Source organism: Dipteris shenzhenensis, chromosome 33 (genome assembly GCF_047967505.1).
Source record: "Dipteris shenzhenensis isolate YYH24624 ecotype China chromosome 33, Dip_SZ_1.0, whole genome shotgun sequence".
Classification (NCBI taxonomy): Eukaryota; Viridiplantae; Streptophyta; class Polypodiopsida; order Gleicheniales; family Dipteridaceae; genus Dipteris; species Dipteris shenzhenensis.
The window spans coordinates 17,781,790-17,802,902 of record NC_141628.1 but is presented as its reverse complement, the minus strand read 5'-3'; the positions used below and the strand labels follow the sequence as shown (position 1 = coordinate 17,802,902).

The 21,113-nt window shown below is 44.9% G+C and overlaps 1 protein-coding gene across 5 annotated transcripts in view; it reads left to right on the top strand.

Moving 5' to 3' along the window:
- Positions 1 to 21,113, top strand: part of LOC147879774 (sodium/hydrogen exchanger 8-like) — a 147,893-nt gene that overhangs the window by 118,744 nt on the left and 8,036 nt on the right. For all 5 annotated transcript variants that reach the window (XR_015540686.1, XR_015540685.1, XR_015540684.1 and 2 more), the window contains 5 exons: positions 17,346 to 17,443; positions 17,561 to 17,692; positions 17,934 to 18,152; positions 19,066 to 19,272; positions 19,402 to 19,654. Coding sequence is in view for 1 of the 5 variants with exons in the window: in XM_087372112.1 (XP_087228238.1) it covers positions 17,346 to 17,443; positions 17,561 to 17,692; positions 17,934 to 18,152; positions 19,066 to 19,272; positions 19,402 to 19,654 (909 nt within the window). In the remaining 4 variants the exon portion in view is untranslated. The remainder of the gene's footprint in view (positions 1 to 17,345; positions 17,444 to 17,560; positions 17,693 to 17,933; positions 18,153 to 19,065; positions 19,273 to 19,401; positions 19,655 to 21,113) is intronic.

The following is a 21,113-nucleotide window of genomic DNA, read 5'->3' as shown; positions in this document are numbered from 1 at the left end:
TTATGCTCTTTCATGAGCCAATTGTACAAAGATTATTCTATTGTAATAAAGACCTTAGGCGGGTTCCAGCCCTTATTTGTGGGCCCTAGTGTGGTGTGTTGTATTCTTTCTCTCCTAGACCTGCTGCGATTCACTTCTACTCCTCCTAGGCTGAGTTGCGATTCATTCCAGCATCATATCTTTGACTCTCTGGCGCGTACAATTTTCCGGAAACAGTGCAGCTGCAGCGATCCAGCTCCCAGCCCTTCTGGAAGATCATCTACTTGCTGATTAGGGTTTCCAGCCCTACCTGGTTCCCAGAGATGCTGCGAATTGACTCCAAAGCACCCAGACGTGCTGCGAATTGATTCCAAGGAGACTAGCACTCCTGCGATTTGGTCTAACGGTGCCCAGGATCCTCTACAAGCTATTCCAGGGAGTAGAGCCATATTGTGATTTGTTCCAAAAGCTGTTTTGTGTGTTGCAAACTGCTCAAAAGTGTCATAATAGCAGTGATTTTATTGCTAAAGTATTTTCAAGTATCTTAAGGTTTGGTTACATTACCCCAAGTTTACAAGTCATTTTTCATGTGAGTGTTCAAGAAATTGGATAAACTCAGTACGAGTTCATGTGATCATGTGGAATCAAATGGATAAATCATATTCTTGAGGATATGCTATGAGCTTATGTCTCTTGCAAGCAATCCGATTGGGAAGAGTATTGTCCGATGATTGATTTTGCATAGAATATTGCAAAACATTTAGGCACTAAGGTGAGTCCATTACGTGTGGATTTCAGCCACTAAGTTGAGTCCATTTGTGTTTATGTATGAGTTTCAGCGTAAGGATTCGTGGACAATTCGTCTATATAACATCAAGGTGCTGCTGATTTCTTGCAATTGCAGTAAGACATGTTGGCAATTTGCAAGGAGAACCTTCTCACAGCTCAGCATAGAGCTTAGCTCTATACAAATTAGAAGCGCTCACTTCAAGTGTTTGTAGTTGTCTGTTTGCCTTAGAATTCAAAAAGGTGTTGGGACATTACGAATTGATTAAGTTTGTAAGCCGTCAGCATGTTATTATAGTCCCTATAGGGTGGCCCACAAATCGTAACATAGTTATTAGCTAGACTTACCTCCCTCTGTGAAGTCTTCGTGTTAGTGGCGTAAATGTGATGTTACACGCAGCTGATAGTGTACTCTTTATAGAGGAGCTTATTCACTTAGAGAACCAATTAATATGCATCCCTCATGACCCAGAAGGAGTTCTAGATTATAGACCTCTCAAGAATAGGGGAGTCCGTGGGCTCTTTATTAAATGGACCTTAGGGGGCTCTTCAGGTTCGGCCTGTTCTTCAGCAAGGAGATTGGCATGGTGCTTCTCTTGTTCTTGTTCCTTCTTCTTGAAGCAATGAGCCTCAATATGTCCTTGCCTCTTGCAAAACCTGCAAATAATATTCTTGTTGGTCTTCCATTTTCTTGTGGAAGCAAATGCTTGATCACTAGGAGAGGCAAGAGTGGCTTGCTTATTATGACGGTCCTTTTTTTTTTCCATGAAAAAGACTAATATTAAGTATGAAAAATACCCGCGTGAGCAGGCTCAAAGTGGAAATACATCATGCTGTGCATGAGGAAATCCCCCTGAAATAGGGAATACAAAACTCAAAATGAGCTGGAAAGAAACCAAGGTTGAAGGCTGAAAGTGCCACCTCAACGTTGCTGTAGTCTCTAAGAAAAAGGGGGAACCCCTCCATTCCCTAAGGAATATAACCCTCCTAGCTGAGGCTGCCCGGGAAGAACCTTGCATGCTCGCCCAACTCGCCATCAGTGTGTGAATGGTGTCAGCCCAAATAGTGGCCAAGGTGTGCGAGGGATGGACCCGAGATCCTTCTAAGGTCTCTATGCATCTAGCCCTCCAAATATGCCAAGCAGTGATGCTAGTCAGTATCTCCGAAGCGGTATCCCCATCAGCATGTATTGGTCTATAGTAGTGGGAGATAGGCACATCCTCCAGAGAGCAAGTCTCGACTAGGTGACGTCAAATTGATATGGCCCAAGAAGCATCCTGCCACTCATAGAAGATTTGAGGCTAGCCAAGCCATTGATATTCACATCATGAAGAAACAAGAAGGAGCAAAAGTTCCCATTCAAATGGCTCTCACATGCCTGTAGTCCCATAGACAATGATGAATCGACTCATCAGCAGACGAGCACCTAGGACAAGTGGGGTCTGCCCCAAATCCAGACATCCCTCCACGAATAGAAAGCCAAAAAATAGAGTCACCTTTCTATTTCTTCGGGATCTTCAAAGCCTCCGCTAGAAGACCCTCTGCAAATTAGCGAAAACCTGATAACTCTCCCAATGAGGGGCCTTGGAAGGTCTGCAACCTCTATAGCTGATTTGGAATTTCTTGGCATTACTGTGTAACCAAAAAGAGGAAGGCTCTTCTCTTGGTTCCCTACAACAATCTATTCCCACTCTCCTGAGTCCCACTGAAGAAACTTTATCAAGACTCTTCCAAAGAGCCACAACCTCCAAGAACCCGAAAGAGAGAGACGAGGACTCGGATCAATCTGCCATGCAGAGTCCTTGTCCTGATCCCAAAAGCCTATGATCCTGACAGGCTGAAAAGGCATGCCCAAAAGAATATCCTCTGAAGAAATCACCAGCGTGCCACCTGCCTGTACATCAAAACCAAGGCATCCTCCAAAAAGCTATAACTTGGAGAGGAATGCCTATCCTCGAGAAAGCCCCCATCCACATGGAGCAAACAATGGGCCTGTCATCTGTATCCATCCAGTCAAGGGGAAGGGCTGCATCAATCTGAATATCCTCCCTGCACATCGTCTGAGGTGACTAACCGTTTGCTATCGGCAAACTTCTGGAAGCCTCTTGAAAGCTTTCCAAGAACCTATAGAGGTGGCAGGGCCTCTCTCCCACCTGGACCAGTGCATATAGTGAGACATACCAAGCTGCCTACCATGCTCATCAAGTATACTATCATTCCGCATAATCGGCTGCTTGTCAATCTCTTCGATAGAGGAGGGAGGCTCTCTCTGAAGGGTACTTCTGAAGCTGGCCCAAGCCTTCAGGATCGCAACCATAAGTGGGGAGGATGGAGACTTGAGGTGGGCTGAGGTGAAGATCCATCTGGTGCTGTCCATTTAATCTCCCCCTGAGGAGGGGCTGCAAGCCTGAATACCATGAATGAAGAAAATTTTCCAAGGCTCAGGCATAAGTCCTCTAACCACAAACTTATAAATCAAAGCCCTGCATTGCAAGTCTGGATCTATGATGTTTAGACCCCCCTCCTGTGTTGTTATGCTCTAGCCGAGATAGCATGACCTCGGAAAGATCGGTGGGCATTTTCTCTTAGATGATCGACTTTTGTAATATTTTATGTGCGTAAATAAAATGGTCAAGAGAAGTAACTGCCAAGGTCCTAGGTGAGGGTGTAATGGCATTGACTAGGTGGTTCTGAGTGCTAAGGCCTAGGTGCACCTAAATGTGTAATAATGCCAAGGGACAAATGTTCTAAATTGTGCCCCAAGAGAGGGCTAATTGGTGTGCCAAGTAAAAAGGTCTAAAATGAGGACATGTGGCAGAGGGAACCATCTAGGGAGATGTGGGTTTTGGATAGGCATGAGAGATAAATTACGTATCTTAAGTAACATGTGATTCATGAAATTGGCTGGGTGGAAAATTGTGATGCCATCGCCTGAGAATTTGCTTGCCTGTGGTTGACGATAATGAGGTCAGAGAAACAGAAGAAGTTCGTTTCATTTGGTATTAGAGCACATGGTAGAGATCAAGGGATGGACGAAAGACCAGAACTTCAGGCTGGACGAACGGGATGAGAAGAGAGCGTGAAGTGCAGCGTGATCTGAAGCGGTCGGGTAGAAGGAGTGCGTGATAATTCGGTTGCCCGTGACGACGAACAGCAAGGCCTGAGGACAGCGTTGTGGCTGAGTTCGTTGTGCGGGAGGTCTTCGATGAGCGTTCACTTGATAGCGAATGACAGGCTTGGAGTGCAGGTTTGACGAGGGGGAAAGTAGCGGGGCAGGCTGACGGTATTCTCCAAGTGAACGAGTCGCAGGGCCTGGACCTCCCTGGTGGTCCGACGACGTACGGGTTTGTTGAGCAGCGACGTGCGCCCATGTGGAGTGAAGCGATATGTGGAGCGGGGTGATAAATCTGCGTAACAGCAGACGGAAAAAAAAATAGATATTCCCGTTTTACACAGGCTGGAGGACCTCGAAGCATCGTGACTTGTACCTGTGGTCCAAAACCAACGTAGCAAGGTTCAACAGGAGGAGTGACGAGTGATTTCTGGGTCTCAGCGCCGTCTTCGACGATTTACTCCAGGGAGCAAAATTTCTTTTCTTCCATATCAAATTTTAGTTTCCAGTTGCAAGCGATTTAATCCTGTACAGCAGAGGTTGCAGTTTATTATTCTTGTATAACAAAAGGGGAATCTGAAGAAAAAAAAAATCCCTTTTGAAACAATGGAGGCAGAGGGACAAGATTCCAGGGTGAATCCTAGTGAATCTAGAGCACGGTCTACACAACAAATGTCCCATCACACAACACCTACTCTGGTGGGTAGGATTTCGGTATTAGAAGATGCTTTACAGCAAATCATGAACCAGCAGCTTCAAGTGAACGCTGGTCAAAATGAAATTAGGGAGATGGTGCAAGCCTTGTCGGCTAGGCCATCTAGAATTGATAAGGGCAAAGCTCCAGTAGAGCCAGAGCCCAGTATACACTCATCAGAGCGTGCGAAGGTCAAGGTGCCTAATATTGCTAACCATAGACCGGAGAAGTACGCTGGTCGGATGACCGAGCGCAGTTCTGATGTGATCGAGGTTTGGTTATACAAGTGGGAAGAAGCCTTCGCCATTTGTGAAATCAGATCTGATCTAAAGAAAATCCGTGAGACCACTCACCTGTTTATTGAGGCAGCGAATAGATGGTGGATAAAGCAACAGAAAGATCAAGTTGCCCCTACCACCTGGGAAGGGTTTAAAGCTGAATTTAAGAAACACTTTCTTCCACCTGACGAAGAGTCCTGAGCTTGGGATGCTTATAGAAACCTTCATCAGAGGAATCTGTCGATGGCAGAGTACACTGACAAGTTCAGGGAATGTGTTATGAAGATAACAGACCCTCTCCCTATGTCGGTTCAGTTGAAAGACTATATCTATGGACTGAATGACAAGATTAAAATGGAAGTTCGGGCAAAATATGTGACTACATTAGATGAATCTATTGCAGTAGCCCTAAACTATGAGGATGCCAGAGGCAGATCTAGTGGATTTGTGCAGGCAGGGACTTAGTATGAGTACCTGAGAAAAGGGGGATTTCAGAGGAAATGGACTTCAAAGACAAGTGTCTCCCAGCCAAGTGGCCAAACCAAGCAGGTGAAGCCGGTTGAGGGACCAGCAAAAACAAGTACCATCGTTGGGGTGAAAAGGAAAATAACTCCAATGGCAGCCCGGGCTTGGTCAAAGTCCTCGTTGACCCCTGAGCAAAAAGAGAAAGCTAGAAAAGAAGCATTGTGCTTCGGCTGCCTTCAGCAACATCAGTGGAAAGATTGTCCACTGAATAAAGACCGTCGCACGGCCAATATGATAATATCTGAATGCGACGCGGAAATGCAGGAGAGTCCCAATGCGGAACATATGCAGATGCAATTGGCGGGACCTTCTCAGAGGTTAGTACCTGTGTTGTTAAGTGTCTCTGTTACTAAGTTAGTAAGCGGTGCACCTGATAACATCCTTTCAAAGCCCGCAACAACGGGGTATACAGTTTTCGATGAGCCCGAGTTAATTAAAATAAAAGGGCAAGTAGCCAATCATGATGTGATTGTGTTGTTTGACTCAGCGTCAACACACAATGTAATCAACTCGAAGCTTATTAAGAGGCTCAAGTTGAAAACTAGTCCGTCTGACTATGCTTATACGGTCAGGATGGCGGATGGAAGTTCCACTAAAGTATGGGACCAAAGGGTTACCCAGTTGGAACTTCGAATTCATGACTATGTTGAGAAGCTGGACTTTGAACTGACTAGACTTGCTTACGCAGATATAGCCCTAGGCATGGCTTGGCTTGGCATTTTTGGAAAAATCCAGCCATTGATTGGAAAAAGCATATTTACCAGTTCAAGATGAACGGGGTAGAATATGTTTTGCGAGGTGAAAAGGATTTACCTCGAGGACCATTGATTTCAGTCATGGAAATTCGGAAGACTCCGAAAGAGTTTCTATGTCTGTGTATAGCATCGGTAGAGTTGATTGATGATGCATCGACTAGCACTGAAGCTACCCAAGATGGGAAAATGGCCGAGTTGGCTAAAGAGATATCAGAGAAGTTCTCTGAATGTTTTAGGGATGAACTATCTTATGGGTTACCTCGAGAGCGGAAAGTTCAGCATAAGATTGAACTAATCCCGGGGGCAGAACCTGTAAATAGACCTCCCTATAGAATGAGCTTTACTGAAGAGGCGGAGGTGCGTAGACAACTGGAAGAATACCTCAAGTTGGGGCAGATTCAACCAAGTTTCTCACTCTTTGCTTCGCCAGTGATATCAAAGAAGAAAAAGGATGATACGTTTTGCCTCTGTATAGATTACAGAGCATTAAATAATATCACTTTTAAGCACAGGTATCCGATGGCTCGGATTGATGATTTGCTAGATGCATTACATGGAGCCGTGATTTTCAGCAAGATAGATCTTAAGTGTGGCTACCATCAGATCCGGATTAGAGCCGAGGATGTGCATAAAACCGCTTTCAGAAGCAGGTTTGGTTATTATGAGTTTTTGGTAATGCCCTTTGGACTTACCAATGCTCCAGCGACATTCGTCATGCTTATGAACCATTTACTACGTCCGTATATTGGAAAGTTTGTAGTACATTTTATTGACGATATTCTAGTGTTCAGTAAAAGTATTACTGAGCATCGTGAACACTTGAAAATAGTGTTCAGTACTTTGAGGAAAGCCAGTCTTTATGTAAATAAAAAGAAAACTATACTGTGTATGGTTAGGCTTGAATATTTAGGATTCATAATTACTCCACAGGGGGTAGAAATGGATCCGAATAAAGTGGCTGCGATACTAACTTGGCCAATCCCTCAGAGTCTGACCGCGTTGTGATCATTCTTGGGATTTGTCCAATTTTATAGAAGGCATATCAAAGGATATTCCGAAATAGTATCGCCATTGACTGATCTGACCTCAGATAAAGTACCTTTTATATGGGAACAGAATCAACAAGAAAGTTTTAACACCATAAAACAAGCTGTGGTCACAGGACCGGTGTTAAAAATAGTTGATCCCCAAAAACCGTTGTTCTTGGAAACCGATGCAAGTGGCATTGCGGTAGAAGGAGTTCTCCTTCAAGAGGGAAGGCCAGTAGCCTTTGAAAGCAAGAAACTTTCTCCCTCTCAAAGGAATTGGCCAACTCATGAATTGGAGTTGTATGCTTTTATCCATGCTTTGAAAACATGGAGGCATTATTTATATGGTTCAGAGTTTTATGTGGATGTGGATCATGATACTCTGAAGCATTTTTGTAAACAGCCTGACTTGAGGAGCCGCCAAGCTAGGTGGGTAGAGCTCATGCAGGAGTTTAATTTGACGATTCGGTACCGAAGAGGAAAAGATAATAAGGTTGTTGATGCGTTGTCTCGCATTATGCACAATATGAGTTTCACGGTATTAGAGAGTGCTCTAACGACCGAGATAAGAGAAACTCAAAAGGTGGACGAGTTTGTCCAGAGCTTATGGCCTAAAGCTCATGTGTTTAAACCCGGGAAAAACGAAAAGGATGACTTGGCATCCAGAAAAGGTCAAACTTATGCAAGATATACCATAAGGGATGGTATGTTGAAAAGAAATAGCAAGGTTGTAGTACCTAGTCAGAATGATCTCAGGCAAAGAGTCATTCGACAGTGCCATGATAACCCATGTGCGGGACACCCAAGAGTCGAGAAGACATATGATCTTGTGAAGCGAGATTTCTTTTGGCCAAAGATGAAAAAGCATATTCATGAATATGTGACACGGTGTTTCTCGTGTCAGGTAAGTAAGGCCGAGCGGGTGAAGCCACCCAGAGTTTTACAGCCCTTGGAAATACCACTAAGTAAGTGGGAGAGCATTTCCATGGACTTTATTGTAGGGCTGCCTACGACACAAGGAGGGTATGATTCTATCCTTGTGGTGGTTGATCGTCTAACCAAGATGGCTCACTTCATTCCGACTAGAGAGTCTGTTAGTGCCCCGCAAGTGGCGGATTTGTTCATTAGACATATATTCCGTCTGCATGGATTGCCTAAATCAATAGTGTCACCTCACTCTGAGGGATTTTTTATTTATCCTCATGATTTCGTGATGTATTCCGCCTTGAGCTTGCTCTCGCGGGTTTTTGTTCTTACTTAATAGAAGTCTTTTTCATGGAAAAAAAAAAAAAAATCCATAGTGTCAGACAGAGATGTCAGATTTACCGGTCATTTTTGGACAGCGGTATTTGAGACACTGAGGACTGAGTTGGGAATGAGTAGTGGGGATCATCTTGAGACGGAGGGTCAGACGGAGAGAGTCAACCAGACTTTAGAGGATATGCTGAGGGCATATGTGTCATTGAGGCAACATACATGGGACAAGTGGTTGCCATTGTTGGAGTTTGCCTACAATGATAGAAAACATTCCTCTATAGGGTTCAGTCCGTTTGAGCTGAACTATGGTCATAGACCAGCGAATCCAACTACAGTTGGAGTACCTCAAAGAGTGCCTAGTGCCGCGAACTTTGTGGTTCAGATGCGGGAGATGCTAGCACTTGCAAGAGCTAATATCCGCCAGGCTATGGATAGAGCCAAGGTGTATGCGGATGAAAACCGGTCTATAAGAGTATTTAAGGAAGGAGAAAAGGTTTTTCTCAGAGTTCCTTCGCACTCGAAGTCATTGACTTCAGGAGAGTGTGCTAAGTTATCACCTCGATACTGTGGGCCGTGGTTAATTCTAAAAAGAATAGGCAAGGTAGCCTATAAATTAGAATTACCACCGGGGTGTAAGGTGCACCCAGTGTTTCATGTTTCTCGTTTAAAGAAATTTTTGCATACTGGTGACTCACTAATCGAAGGTGTTATTTTGTTTCAGGAGATAGAGGATAATGCAAGACGCAAACCAACAAGAATCCTGGACCGAGGAACAATGCAAGTGCGCAATCGGAAGATCCCCATGGTGTTGGTTGCATGGCATGGTCTACCTCTATCGGAAGCTACCTGGGAATCCGTATACCAGTTACGGAGAGTGTTCCCAGACTCATCATCGAGGACGCTGATGCTTGAAGAGGGAAGGAATGTTATGCTCTAGTCGAGATAGCATGACCTCGGAAAGATCGGTGGGCATTTTCTCTTAGATGACCGACTTTTGTAATATTTTATGTGCGTAAATAAAATGGTCAAGAGAAGTAACTGCCAAGGTCCTAGGTGAGGGTGTAATGGCATTGACTAGGTGGTTCTGAGTGCTAAGGCCTAGGTGCACCTAAATGTGTAATAATGCCAAGGGGCAAATGTTCTAAATTGTGCCCCAAGAGAGGGGTAATTGGTGTGCCAAGTAAAAAGGTCTAAAATGACATGTGGCAGAGGGAACCATCTAGGGAGATGTGGGTTTGTGGATAGGCATGAGAGATAAATTACATATCTTAAGTAACATGTGATCCACAAAATTGGCTGGGTGGAAAATCGTGATGCCATCGCCTGAGAATTTGCTTGCCTATGGTTGACGATAACGAGATCAGAGAAACAGAAGAAGTTCGTTTCATGTGTGGGAAGGATCAAGGTGTCCCAAGCTACACTGGCAATAGTGTCTGTAGTGCCATATAGCCCGCTCCATAAAAAATTCCTGATAGGCCTTATGAGCTGAGTGATACAATCTCTGGAACTGCACCAACAGGCCCACACATACCAGGCTGTGGCCAACAAAACCTGGTTCACAATCACCACTCCGGATTTAAGGTCTGGTCTAGCTGAACTCCAGAAAAGAAGTTTCCTTCTAATGCTCTCCAATACATGAGCAAACTGCTGCAAATAAGAGATGCCCAAACCGACCTGGCATCCTAGGTATCTGATTGACACACCCCTCTAAATCCATGTGAAATCCAAATGAGCCCCCAATTTGGAGTGTCATCGTCACAAATCCAAAAGCCATTGGATTTGTTCCAATTGATGTGAGCACCTGCTGCAGTACAAAACAAATCCAAAGCTGTCCTAAAGGAAGTGAGTCTGAGGAGAGGCCTCCAAGAAGATAGTAGTGTCATCCGCTACTCGTAATCCACGAGGTCCTCTTTCCGTCTGAGCGGAAGTCTGAGCCCAAGAATGTCAGCTCGAGACATGAGAAAAATGCTCATAGCCTCAGCCACAAAGAGGAAAAGAAAAAGGGTTAGAGGGCATTCTTTTGGACTGATCTGGAAATCTGAAACCTGTCTCCCCTAACCCCTCCTGGCTGCGGGCTGACTTGTACAAGGTTGAGACCCCTCTGATCCATGCATCTGAAAATCCAAAGTGATGAAGGGTGCCCTCCAAGAAGTCCCAATCTACCATGTTGTAGGCTTTTTCAAAGTCCAATAGTAGAATTGCAAGCTTTTGACCGCTCTGCATGGCCCACTCAGAAGCTTCCCAAAAGGAGAATATATTATAAAGAATGCTTCTTCCATGAACAAACCCTGTCTGTGTACCATGAATAAGATCAGGAGTAAGGGATGCAACCGCAGGCAGATTGCTTTCGCTAGGATTTTGTTACAAGTGCCCAATAGAGTGATGGGTCTCTACTGCGACACTAATTTTTTGCACCCCCCTTTTGGGATTAAATGTATGAGATTCTCCAGAAGTGAGCGAGGCATCTCACCGGAGTCCCAAATGCCCTATACTGAGGTGATGTGATCTCTAATCATATCCCAAAAGGTCAAGAAAAAGAAGGGCGTAAGCCCATCTGAACCTGGGCATTTACCCTTATGAAGGGCAAGAAGAGCAGTCCTGAATTGTAGGTTGGTAAAAGGTGCATAAAGAGAGAGTCTCATATCTGGACTCACCAACCTAGGGATACACTGCCAAATGCCCTGTCTGGCATCATCTGCAGCCACACTACCAGGATCCGCTGAAAGAAGGGAGGCATAAAAATCTGTAGCTATGCGCATGACGGCATCTGAATCTGACTGCAAAACTCCGTTCGAGTCAATAAGCTGAGAGACACTCACTCTACTATGTCTGGGGCCATGAGTAGAGAAGAACTGCTTATTGACTCTACCTCCCATCTGTATCTAGAAGGACTCTTGTGCATGAAAGGCGAACTGTGCTCTCTGATCCAACAAAATTTGCTGATGAGCCCTTGTTGCAGCAAGGCGCTCCTGAATCCAAGCATGAAGTGGCCTCTTCTGCTCTTCCCTCTACCAAAGCCAATTGGCGAACACCAATCTCTCGCCTAGAATCTCACATCTCCTAGTACTAGCAACCAGATGATAAAAGTCGCTAATATAAGAGAGGGCTGTTACCATATGTGAAGGGGAGGGCACTCCACCTTGCACAAGAGAAACCCAGATCTACAAAGCTGCCTTTGAGAGGTCCTCCTTTGCATAAGGTTATCAGGAATCCTAATGCTGGCAGAATGTCGTCTCAAATGTGGCTTGGAAATCATAAGAACTATCGGAAAGTGATCTGAAGTGGAAACCCCAGGGGTAATGTAAATTGATTCTCCTCTTTCCAAGGCCCACCAATCATCAACATTGCCTCCTGTTCGACGAAGAAAACAGGAGTGACTGTTACTGAGTGTGAAAAGCATCGTCAAGCCAAACATCTCTGCCACTGAAACTGAAGAGGAAGGCTTTGCACACTACCCTCTCCAAAGAAATGGATGCCGCCCTCTCTGCCCCCTTTTTTTATCTGAGGGTAACTCTACCATGTTGAAATCCCCTCCTATGATCCATGAATCTGCAATGGGGACCCAGGAGAGCAAGTCCGTCCAAAATAGTACACGATCCCCTTTGTTATCAGGGGCATAAAGGTTGAGGAGTCCAACCTTGCGACCCCCAATCAAAAGAACTCACTAGGCTCTAGAGGGTAAGATCACACCAAGGGAAGAAAAGAATCCAAAACTGAAATACAAGTATCTCCCCAAGTACCAAAGGTAGGTGACCGAAAGGTATGACTTGAAAGTAGCTTGCGTGACTTTGTACAATCACTGGCATCAAGTTTGTGTTCCTGCAAGAGTAAAAGATCAATAGAACCGCTAGTAAACCTGGCTGAAGATGATTCCACATCAGCTGTCTGCGGCGGCGATGAGGGACGCCACCAAGTCCGTGTATGTTCGAGCTAACAATCCTCATCGGCGGGAGGATGTAGAATGGAACATCTTACCCGACCTAGTGGTGGAAACAAACCCCTCAACATGGGAAGACCTCCCTCTCAAAGAGCGAGGGATGGAACCAAGTGGCGGAAAATCAACATGAGAAAACACCTTGCCATCTGAAGAAGAAGACGCCTTGTCAACAGGGATCCCAATCACTGCCTCACGAAAAGTAGAGGGCATAAAGTCCTCGTGGAAATCTACCAAGGCTGAAGAGGAGTTCCTGTGAATCAGGCCCGACACAGGGGTGCGGAGGATCCCTTCAGAGGAAAGTGGATCAACAGGGTACCCAACCCCCTTTCTCTATCCAAGAGGGGAGTTGAAGACTGCTCTTGAGAACCCTGTGTCTGAAAAGATGTGAAGGCCCCTCCAACCAGAGAATGTGCGAGCTGAGGGAGAGGGGCTACCACTAGGACTAGGAGAGGGACAACCTCTGCGTCTGGGCGAGAGGCTGCAACGGGGGTTGCAACTATAGCTGAGGCATCCTGAAGTGCATGAGGTGCAACACTGGGAACAACCAGAATGGGGGACTCCGAAGCTCCTAAGGAGGTGGAGTCAAGGACGCTGGCCTCCTAAACTGTCGGGGGTGGAGGTTGTGTACGAACCGGAACTCAATGAAGTGCTACAAGTGCCCCTAGGGGACGTGAGGCACTGTAGGCAAGCGACAGCGGTACCGAAGGGACACTCTGTGGAGGAGGAGCGCTCTATATTGAAGGAGCAATACCACCACCCTGCCTAGGTCGGGGAGCAAGCGCAGGAGCTGTCCCACCCCTTGTCGAGGTCGAAGGAGAGCTGCTGCACCAAAAGGCTTTTTGGGCCTTTTCTTGTTGCTGAGGCAACCCCCAACGAAATGCCCAAGGGTCGTGCAGATCTTGCACTGGTCTAGTCTGCCTGCTGCAACCTCCACTCTCTACTGAAAGAAAGATCGATCCGGGAACTAGAACAAGATATGATCATTTGAAATATTAGGGTCCTCCATAAGGATCCTAACTCTATGGACCCCGTTAGACTTGGTTGCCTCTACAGCTGTCAAGGCAACCCAACGAGGAGGGGAGTCTTAATTACCATACCGAAGTGCTCCCCAATCACATGAAGAAGGCGATGGTAGACCTGGGGGAGACCGGGAAACCTAATGAAGAGCGAAAACACCTCCTTATCCTCCTCCATAGGGTCAAAGCCTAGAGAGAAGGGACCAAAGAAAATCTTCCTATGTCCCACATACCTTGAAGCACGGTACTCATAGCCTCTGGAGAGCCAAAAACAACCTGGAAAAACCTCGTCCCAAAAGGCAAACATCTTTAAATCGTGGGGTGAGATCTGGGGGAAGCGCCGCAAGCATCTAGTCTCTAGCTTGTGACCTGGAAGGGTGAGACCCATAGATGCGTGCAACCAAAGTGGTCAAGCATTCAAGCTCTACATCCTTCTTGAGCTGCTGCAACTCGTCTTTTGAAAATGTGATAGTTTTCGCGGCCGGTGGAGGCAAAGAAGGATTTGTTGAGGGAGGATCCATCGCCAATCGAGATGAGCAGGCCGACTCAAATAGAAGAAAGCTCTGTCCGTTCCAGAAAAGCTGTGGGAAGGAGAAAGGCGAAGAGGGCCAGGAAGAGGAGAGAGGAGGAGAAGGGGTCAAAGGAGGAAGCAGGCAGGGAGGAGGGAGGCAAGAAAAGGGGTTGAAGGGGCAGGGGAGAGGGTAGGAAGAGGGGAAGGGGGAGGGAAGAGAGGCGAGAAAGGCCGGGGATAAGGGCGGGCTGAGAGGCGGGGAAGGGGGTGGGAGAAGGGGGGAGAAGGGGCGGGGGATGGAGGCGGGCTGAGAGTGGGGGAGGAGGGGGGCAGGAAGAAAGGCGGGGGGGAGGCGGGCTGAGGGCGTGGGAAGAGGGGGCTGGAGGGCGGGGGTAGGGGGGCAGGTAGGCGGGATGAGGGAGGGAGGGCTTAGGCGGAGGGAGAGGGGAAGGGAAGGGCTGAGGAAGAGGGAGAGGGAGAGGAGAGGGCTGAGGCGTAGAGAGGGGGAGGGAGCAGCGTGGAGCGGGGAGAAGCAGCAGCCGATCAGTGTGTCGTTCCTCTTTTCATGATGGTCCTTTTCAATGAGTAGTGCCACCCTATCATCAAACGTGGTAGTGGCAAGGCGTTGTACTTCAAGAGTTTACTCAAAGCGGGATATCCCGTGCATAGTCTTCATAAGGACATCCATCTTATCTTTATTATCAGGCACATTTTTCAAACTTGAGAGTTGTTGAACAAGAGATTGAAACCTTGCTAGATGATCATTCAACCCATCACTCTCTTCCATTTTCATATCATAGAACTTGAGTTTCAAAAAGACCTTGGAGTTGGTGATTTTTTTACCAAATAATGTATCAAGGCGATCCCAAATCTCCGTAGCTGTTCACTTGAAGTCCACATGATGGATCAGAGAGTCGGTCGAGCAAAGACCAATGAGGCCAATGGCTTTTGCATTTTGCTGTTTCCAAAGCTTGTGTTGTTGCTGATCAAGTCACTCAACGTTGTCGTCCTCAACATCATCCCAAACTCCTTCACACACAAGGAGCAACTGCATCTTGGTTTGCCATGTGAGAAAACCTTCCCCCTTGAACGTTTCCATGACCAAGGAACTAGAAGACAACAAAGTCATGATGGCAAAAACCTTCGTGAAGGCGGGCAGCAAGCTGAGATGAAGAACCAGCAAAGGAATGGGCTGGTCTCGGGCTTTAAAACACAATAGCAAACTCCTCATGTGCAAAAGATTAAATGATTTCTTGCCATCTTTAAGAATACGATCAACCAACATGTTTACTAATCGATTACGATAAATCGGATCCGATTCTATATTTTTCTTTTTGTTCGCTACAGTCCAAGGATTTCCAGTCCCTTGGAAGGGTCTATGAATCGGATCTAGATACATTATACAAAATCAAACCGTCAAATGCAAGACCTAATTTTCCTTGTTATCTATCAATCTCGCCCCCCGGATCTCCTTCAGTCTCAATAGAGGGAGATTTGACGAGAAGGATTTCAAGTCCAAGGATTTTCAGTCCCCTCGAAAGAATCAAGAAACGTGAACCTGAATCAAGAAACAGCAGTTACAGCCCCGAAATGCAGAACTGAGCGCTGCAGCAGGGTCTGAAGTCCTCAAAACGGCTCACCAGTGCACTTTGAAGGGCAAAACCAGGTCTCTGAAATGAAAGGCTGCTCCCTAGAACAGCTCTGAATGATGTAACAGGTCTCTGATGCAAAAAACAGCAGAAGCAGAAGTGCTGAAGGCCAGGGAACTGCTTGAAAATGCCTCTGGTGAAGGCGGTTATGCAGCAGCAGCCTCAGAACAGCTTGAAAAAGCCTTCAAAAGCCTCGAAATACTGGAGAGAATATTGTCAGGTGTCTGACTTCACAGCAGCAGCAATAAAAGGCTGTTCTTGGCGTTGGAAACGTCCGAAACAGCTCTGGGGAATCTCATGTGCAGACGTGTGCTGAAGAAACGCCGACCAGCTAGCTATGAGGCTGCCAAAGCCACCTAAACCTTCACACGTGCAGGCATACCTTGCAGGAGGTGCCGACCAGCAAGCAAGGAGAGGGCTAAGAGCGCCTAGAGCACTGGAATGAAGGCAGCAATGGAGGCAGCAAGGGACGAAGAAGTGGCTGGCTATGGAGGAGGCGAAAACAGTACTAATGGCTGCAAAGAGATGGCAGGGCTAACCTAGCTCTGATACCATATTAGAAACATGGTGAGAGAGAGAGAGAGAGAGAGGCTAGGGAGTGAAGAAATGATACACAAATGTAGAAACCATGGAAGTCTTTCATTCATTTATCATCATCATCAAATGAGACAAGTGAAGTACAAGCCTTTTATAGGCTACACACACACATACTTGCACCAACTGCATATGGGATAAGTCCCATGGTGACACGTGGCACTCACACATGAACTAGTACTAGATCTCCTAGTACAACACATCAAACACACTCTTTGGCTATGATATCTCCAACATCTTTCAGTTGTGCCATTTCTCTTGTTCCTCCCTTCTCAATTCTCTCCATTCTCCAAATGGAAGTGGTACTTTTTAACTCTTGTTCTTTTGTGTACCAAACCTTCCCAATCCAAGAGGCCTGCAATTGTAATTGCCAACAATATTTTAAGGTGGGATCTTGGACACTTCTCAGAGTTTACAAGCTGCCCAAGGCCACTGGCGCTACAAACTTGGTATCACTATGCTAAGGATAAGACTCAACAAGAGAACATAAGAGAGAGCTTGACTAACAGAGAATGCAGGGGACAAAATAATGAATTTCAACTATACCTTTCTGGAAAGCGGTCCATAATCAAATAAGTAGTATAGTGAAGCACTTGGGAAACTTGGGACGATAACCAAATAAGCAATATAGAGGATCTTTTGTCTTTTGACTCTCAGCCTCACCCTCTCTAGAGGGACCAATATATTATGCTCTGCATCTTCTGTCTACTCCTGATTTTTTCTTCTATCCAATCCCCCCCCTTGTTGCAAGGAGTAGTGCCTCTCCTTGTGTCCTGCCCCATGTGGATGCAGTCACTTTCCCTTCTTAGCTGGTAGGTAATGGGTCCATTTGGTCCCATCCTGGCTAACTCTAATGGCTCATTGCTGGTGGCGATGGGAAAGCTCCTCTTGCAAACCTAGGCCTTAGTCGGTCCATGAGTTGACTCCAAATCTTCTTCTTAATGGCTCGTGGATCAAGACAAGCAGTCAGATATTAGCATCATTTTCCATAGGTGTTCAAAAGATGGTATTGTACTTGCAAAGGAGCCTTTTATAGGTTTGAAAACATTTGTGTTGATTTTCGGATACATTGTCATGCAGCACAAAATTACCTTGGTCATTTATGGAAAGTCAAAGTGTGACTTGAAAATAACTAGTTTATTATTGTTAATGAAATTTGCTTCTGTGTATGTGATGAGATGCATTAGACCCAATGAATGTGATGGATGCAAGATGGCTTTTCAGGTGAAAGTGCAATTGCTGAAACTGTTATTAGGGAGAGTGAAGCAGAAGAAGCACCGGCAAAGAACTATTTAGAAGACATTCGAATGACCTTTCCTCAGGTTGGGGGGAAGAACCTACAGAAAGGATTATGAACTTTCAAGTCTATCTGTTGAAAGATTTATTTTTGTTCTAACTTTTTGGTAAGAGAGGAGCTAAAATTAATGTCAATTTTGTAGGTCCTGCGGGTGGTAAAGACCAAACAGGTCACTCACGCTATTTTAAACCATCTGGTTGAATACATTCAAAGCCTTGAAAAGACAGGATTACTTGAGGAGAAAGAGACAAACCATCTTCATGATTCTGTTCAGGTGATGCACAATCATGACCTAAGCTCGTCGATTCTTCTCCGGCTGGAGTATTGATTAAAAATTTAGACAGTTGATTCCTCTCTTAATGGTTGATGTAGCTAACTTTTTATCCTGCTTGCTTTAGGCTGATCTCAATACTTTTGTCTCTCGTGTCGCACATATTATGTTTCAAAGTAGTCATTGGAATCTGCACTTGCAAGAGGTGCTTGAATGTCTGACATGAGTCATTGCTGATAAACAGGCAGATTTGAAGAGACTATTGAGGAACCCTCCTCTTGTGAGTATGCCTTCAACTGCTGAAACCTTGGGGAACCAACCTTTCATAGGAGCGTTGCCAGCTGAGATTCGGGAGCCTCTAAAAAATTCAGCAAAAGAAATCATAAAGCTTCGAGACAGCATTTTGTACACGGAATTATCCAAAGCAGACGGTATTGTTTTGGTTGCTAATGGTGTTACGAAGGTTAGCACTGATTTTATGTTTTCTTATGTTTTAAATGCTGGAGGAAAATAACTCTTCTACTCAGCAGTTGACAGTTGGTGTGTGTCTGTTGTTTATAGTTGTTGAGACTGCTGATGCTGTGGCAAGGCATGGCCTGGGAAAATTTGTTCATTGTTGAATTGTTCAGTCTTTAGAATGATGCAAACTTTGATTTGGGTTTGGGATTAGGATGAACTGTTTTCGTCCAAGTTGCGGCCTGCTGGTATTGTGATAATTCTTTCTATCTTAAATGGTACGTTTCCGTATCAACTAGATTTAGATTTAGATGCTCGTTTGGGAGAGACTAAAATGAAATCGTTTAGACTTCACAAGCAGTTGTCGCTTGAATGTTTGATTAGCCTTCTCCTTTAGTGCTAGCCTTCGTCATGGCTGAGTTTGCCCTTCACCTCCAGAGTGCCGACAGAAACTCAGTACGAAGACTTTGTATAAATGGATGCTCAAGTATGTGTGGGTGTGTGGATTCGTATGTGTGAGAGCATACTTTTATACTATGGTCTACACCCACTGTTGGGCGCTGATGACGTCAGTGGGGATGTCATAGTAGCTAGTCCCTGCTATGCGTGATGGAGTTTATGGTTTTCAATCTTATGAGTGACTCTCGTGAGATTAAAACTGCACTATGTTGTGTTTTTAGAGGATGAGTTTGGGAATGTTCCTGGATTCATCTAGGTATATGGGATTAGGATGAACTAGTTTTGCAGTATTGAGACTGCAAGTGATGATACTGTTTCCCAAATTTTATTCATTGGTTTTACAATGACAATGATTTGTGTTTGATTATTGCCATATGGTGCCTCCTGTTTTTCATAGATAACATGGAGAAATAGCTGCTGACCTGTAATTTGCTAAAAGATGGCTTAACTTTTTGATGCAGTGGAGTAACAGAATCTCTACAGGGAAGCACCTTCTCCATCCAACTTTTTCACATGGAAGTACATTAAGCCTCTATGAAGTGTTAACTGGTAAACCTCGCCTCTGTGATCTAAGTGCAGATTCTGTAGTGCACTGCTTCTTCATTGAAGCATCCCATATTTTATTTGCACTACGTTCAAGACCTGAGGTTGAAGAATTTTTCTGGAAGGTAAAATATTCCCTCTCTACCAAGTTGACCACAAGTACCCGAAGAAGAGGAATCTATTTATGTGATCACTGTTTCAATTTCCCTTTTGTAAGTCGTCTTGTTATTCACTGCTCTTCTTTGTGCACACAGGAAAGTTCCCTTGCAGTGGCAAAAATACTTTTTCCTGAACACTTTGAGGGAATAACAATTCAAGAATTGCGTGTTCTTGTAATGGAGGGATCCATCATGAGGACTTACTTGTGGGGTGAGGTTATAGATATTCTTCCAGGGGAAGTTGGCATTCTTTTGGAAGGCTTTGTGAAGAAAGAAGGCAAAGATGAAATCATTGCAGCTCCATCTGCATTGAGGTTTCTTAATGGAGAATCTCATTTTGGCAATGCAGGTCCCTCTCTCTCTCTCTCTCTCTCTCTCTCTCTCTCTTTCTGGCTCCACGAATGTAACATCACCCAGGTCATGGAAATTGCCGAAGGTGCACCCTACAACAGCATACATGCTGCATTTGCAATCATTGCAATGCTGAAAATCAAGTAAATTCGGCTTTACTGGATACGAAACAGAAAGGGTTGGGGTAGAATAATTTTGAAGTGGGGAGTAGAGGCTATTGGGATTTGCGTTTGGAACATAGATGGGTCGCTACACAGATGAGTTCCTCGCTTTGGAGTCCCCAGTTCTTTGAGAAGTTTGATACCTTATAGCAGTGGAGACCATAGTTGCAATCCGACGTGTTTGGGAAAATTTCACATGTTTGGAGGTTTCTAATGCCATTTTCCTGCCTGGTTTTTCTTTTTTGGGTCGTGGGGGGTACGCCATGAATGAATGATGATATGCTGTTGCTTGTTTCAGAGTCATCATTCATAATTTAATTTTGTAGCTCATCATGGAGATAGACCTTTCTGTTCACTTATTACTAAGCAACAAATTTTTTTGTTTAGGTAATTCATGAATCACGAATGCTGATAAAGTTCATTTTGAGACGTTAAGCATATGTTTTGGTCAATTTTTTGCATGCTCTCATACTTGTAGTGTACTATGTAGTATGTATGTGGCTATTAAATTTTGTTGCGTATGCATATACGGAAGGCAGTTCTTAGATTTTGTATAAAACCAATTAGGAAAAATTAGAAAATTAAATTTTTTTTGTGGCTAATTGCCTTTTGTAAACTGGTAAAGCATTCTCTATCAAGGAGATTCTAGAGCTAAACAATATTTCAGTCTATGTGGTTGAAGGTAGACCAACTGCACAAGAAAATAAATTTTAGGTGCTTCCATCTGGATCCTCTGATTCCTCACTTATGCACATGGTAAGCTAACCAAAAGTGACCATCTCCAATGAACAGCTCTGTGTAATCTTGAACGCCTTAAAACTGGCAAGCCGATATAAGGGGTGAAAATAACCGTGCCCCCACCTTGAGTAACTTTCCTTGCATGTACACAGAGTCCAGCATTGAGATAGTAGTAGTTGGGCGTGGTCCTTGCTTTTATCCAATAAGCCATCTTGATGAGAAATCAACATTGTGATCATACTTATCTTTGAAGGCGGTATATGATACTACATTGTGGGAACATCTGCCAGAAAGGCCCTTTGTAGAAGGTTGTTTCCATCTCAAGAACCTTGTGGGAGTCCAAATCATCTGCCCCTCATGGTCCTTCATCTTCTGAAGCTACTTCAATGGTATCTAAGCCCCTTCACTTTGGAAAATTGTATTGTCCTGTTCTGTTCCTGCTGCGTCCACATGGCCTGGATCGAGTGGAGGTACGCAACTCGTTGGGCCTCAATGCTCTATGCGTACTTACCTTCAAGCCACACTAAGGCCATGAACTACTCTAACTATGCCAAGTCT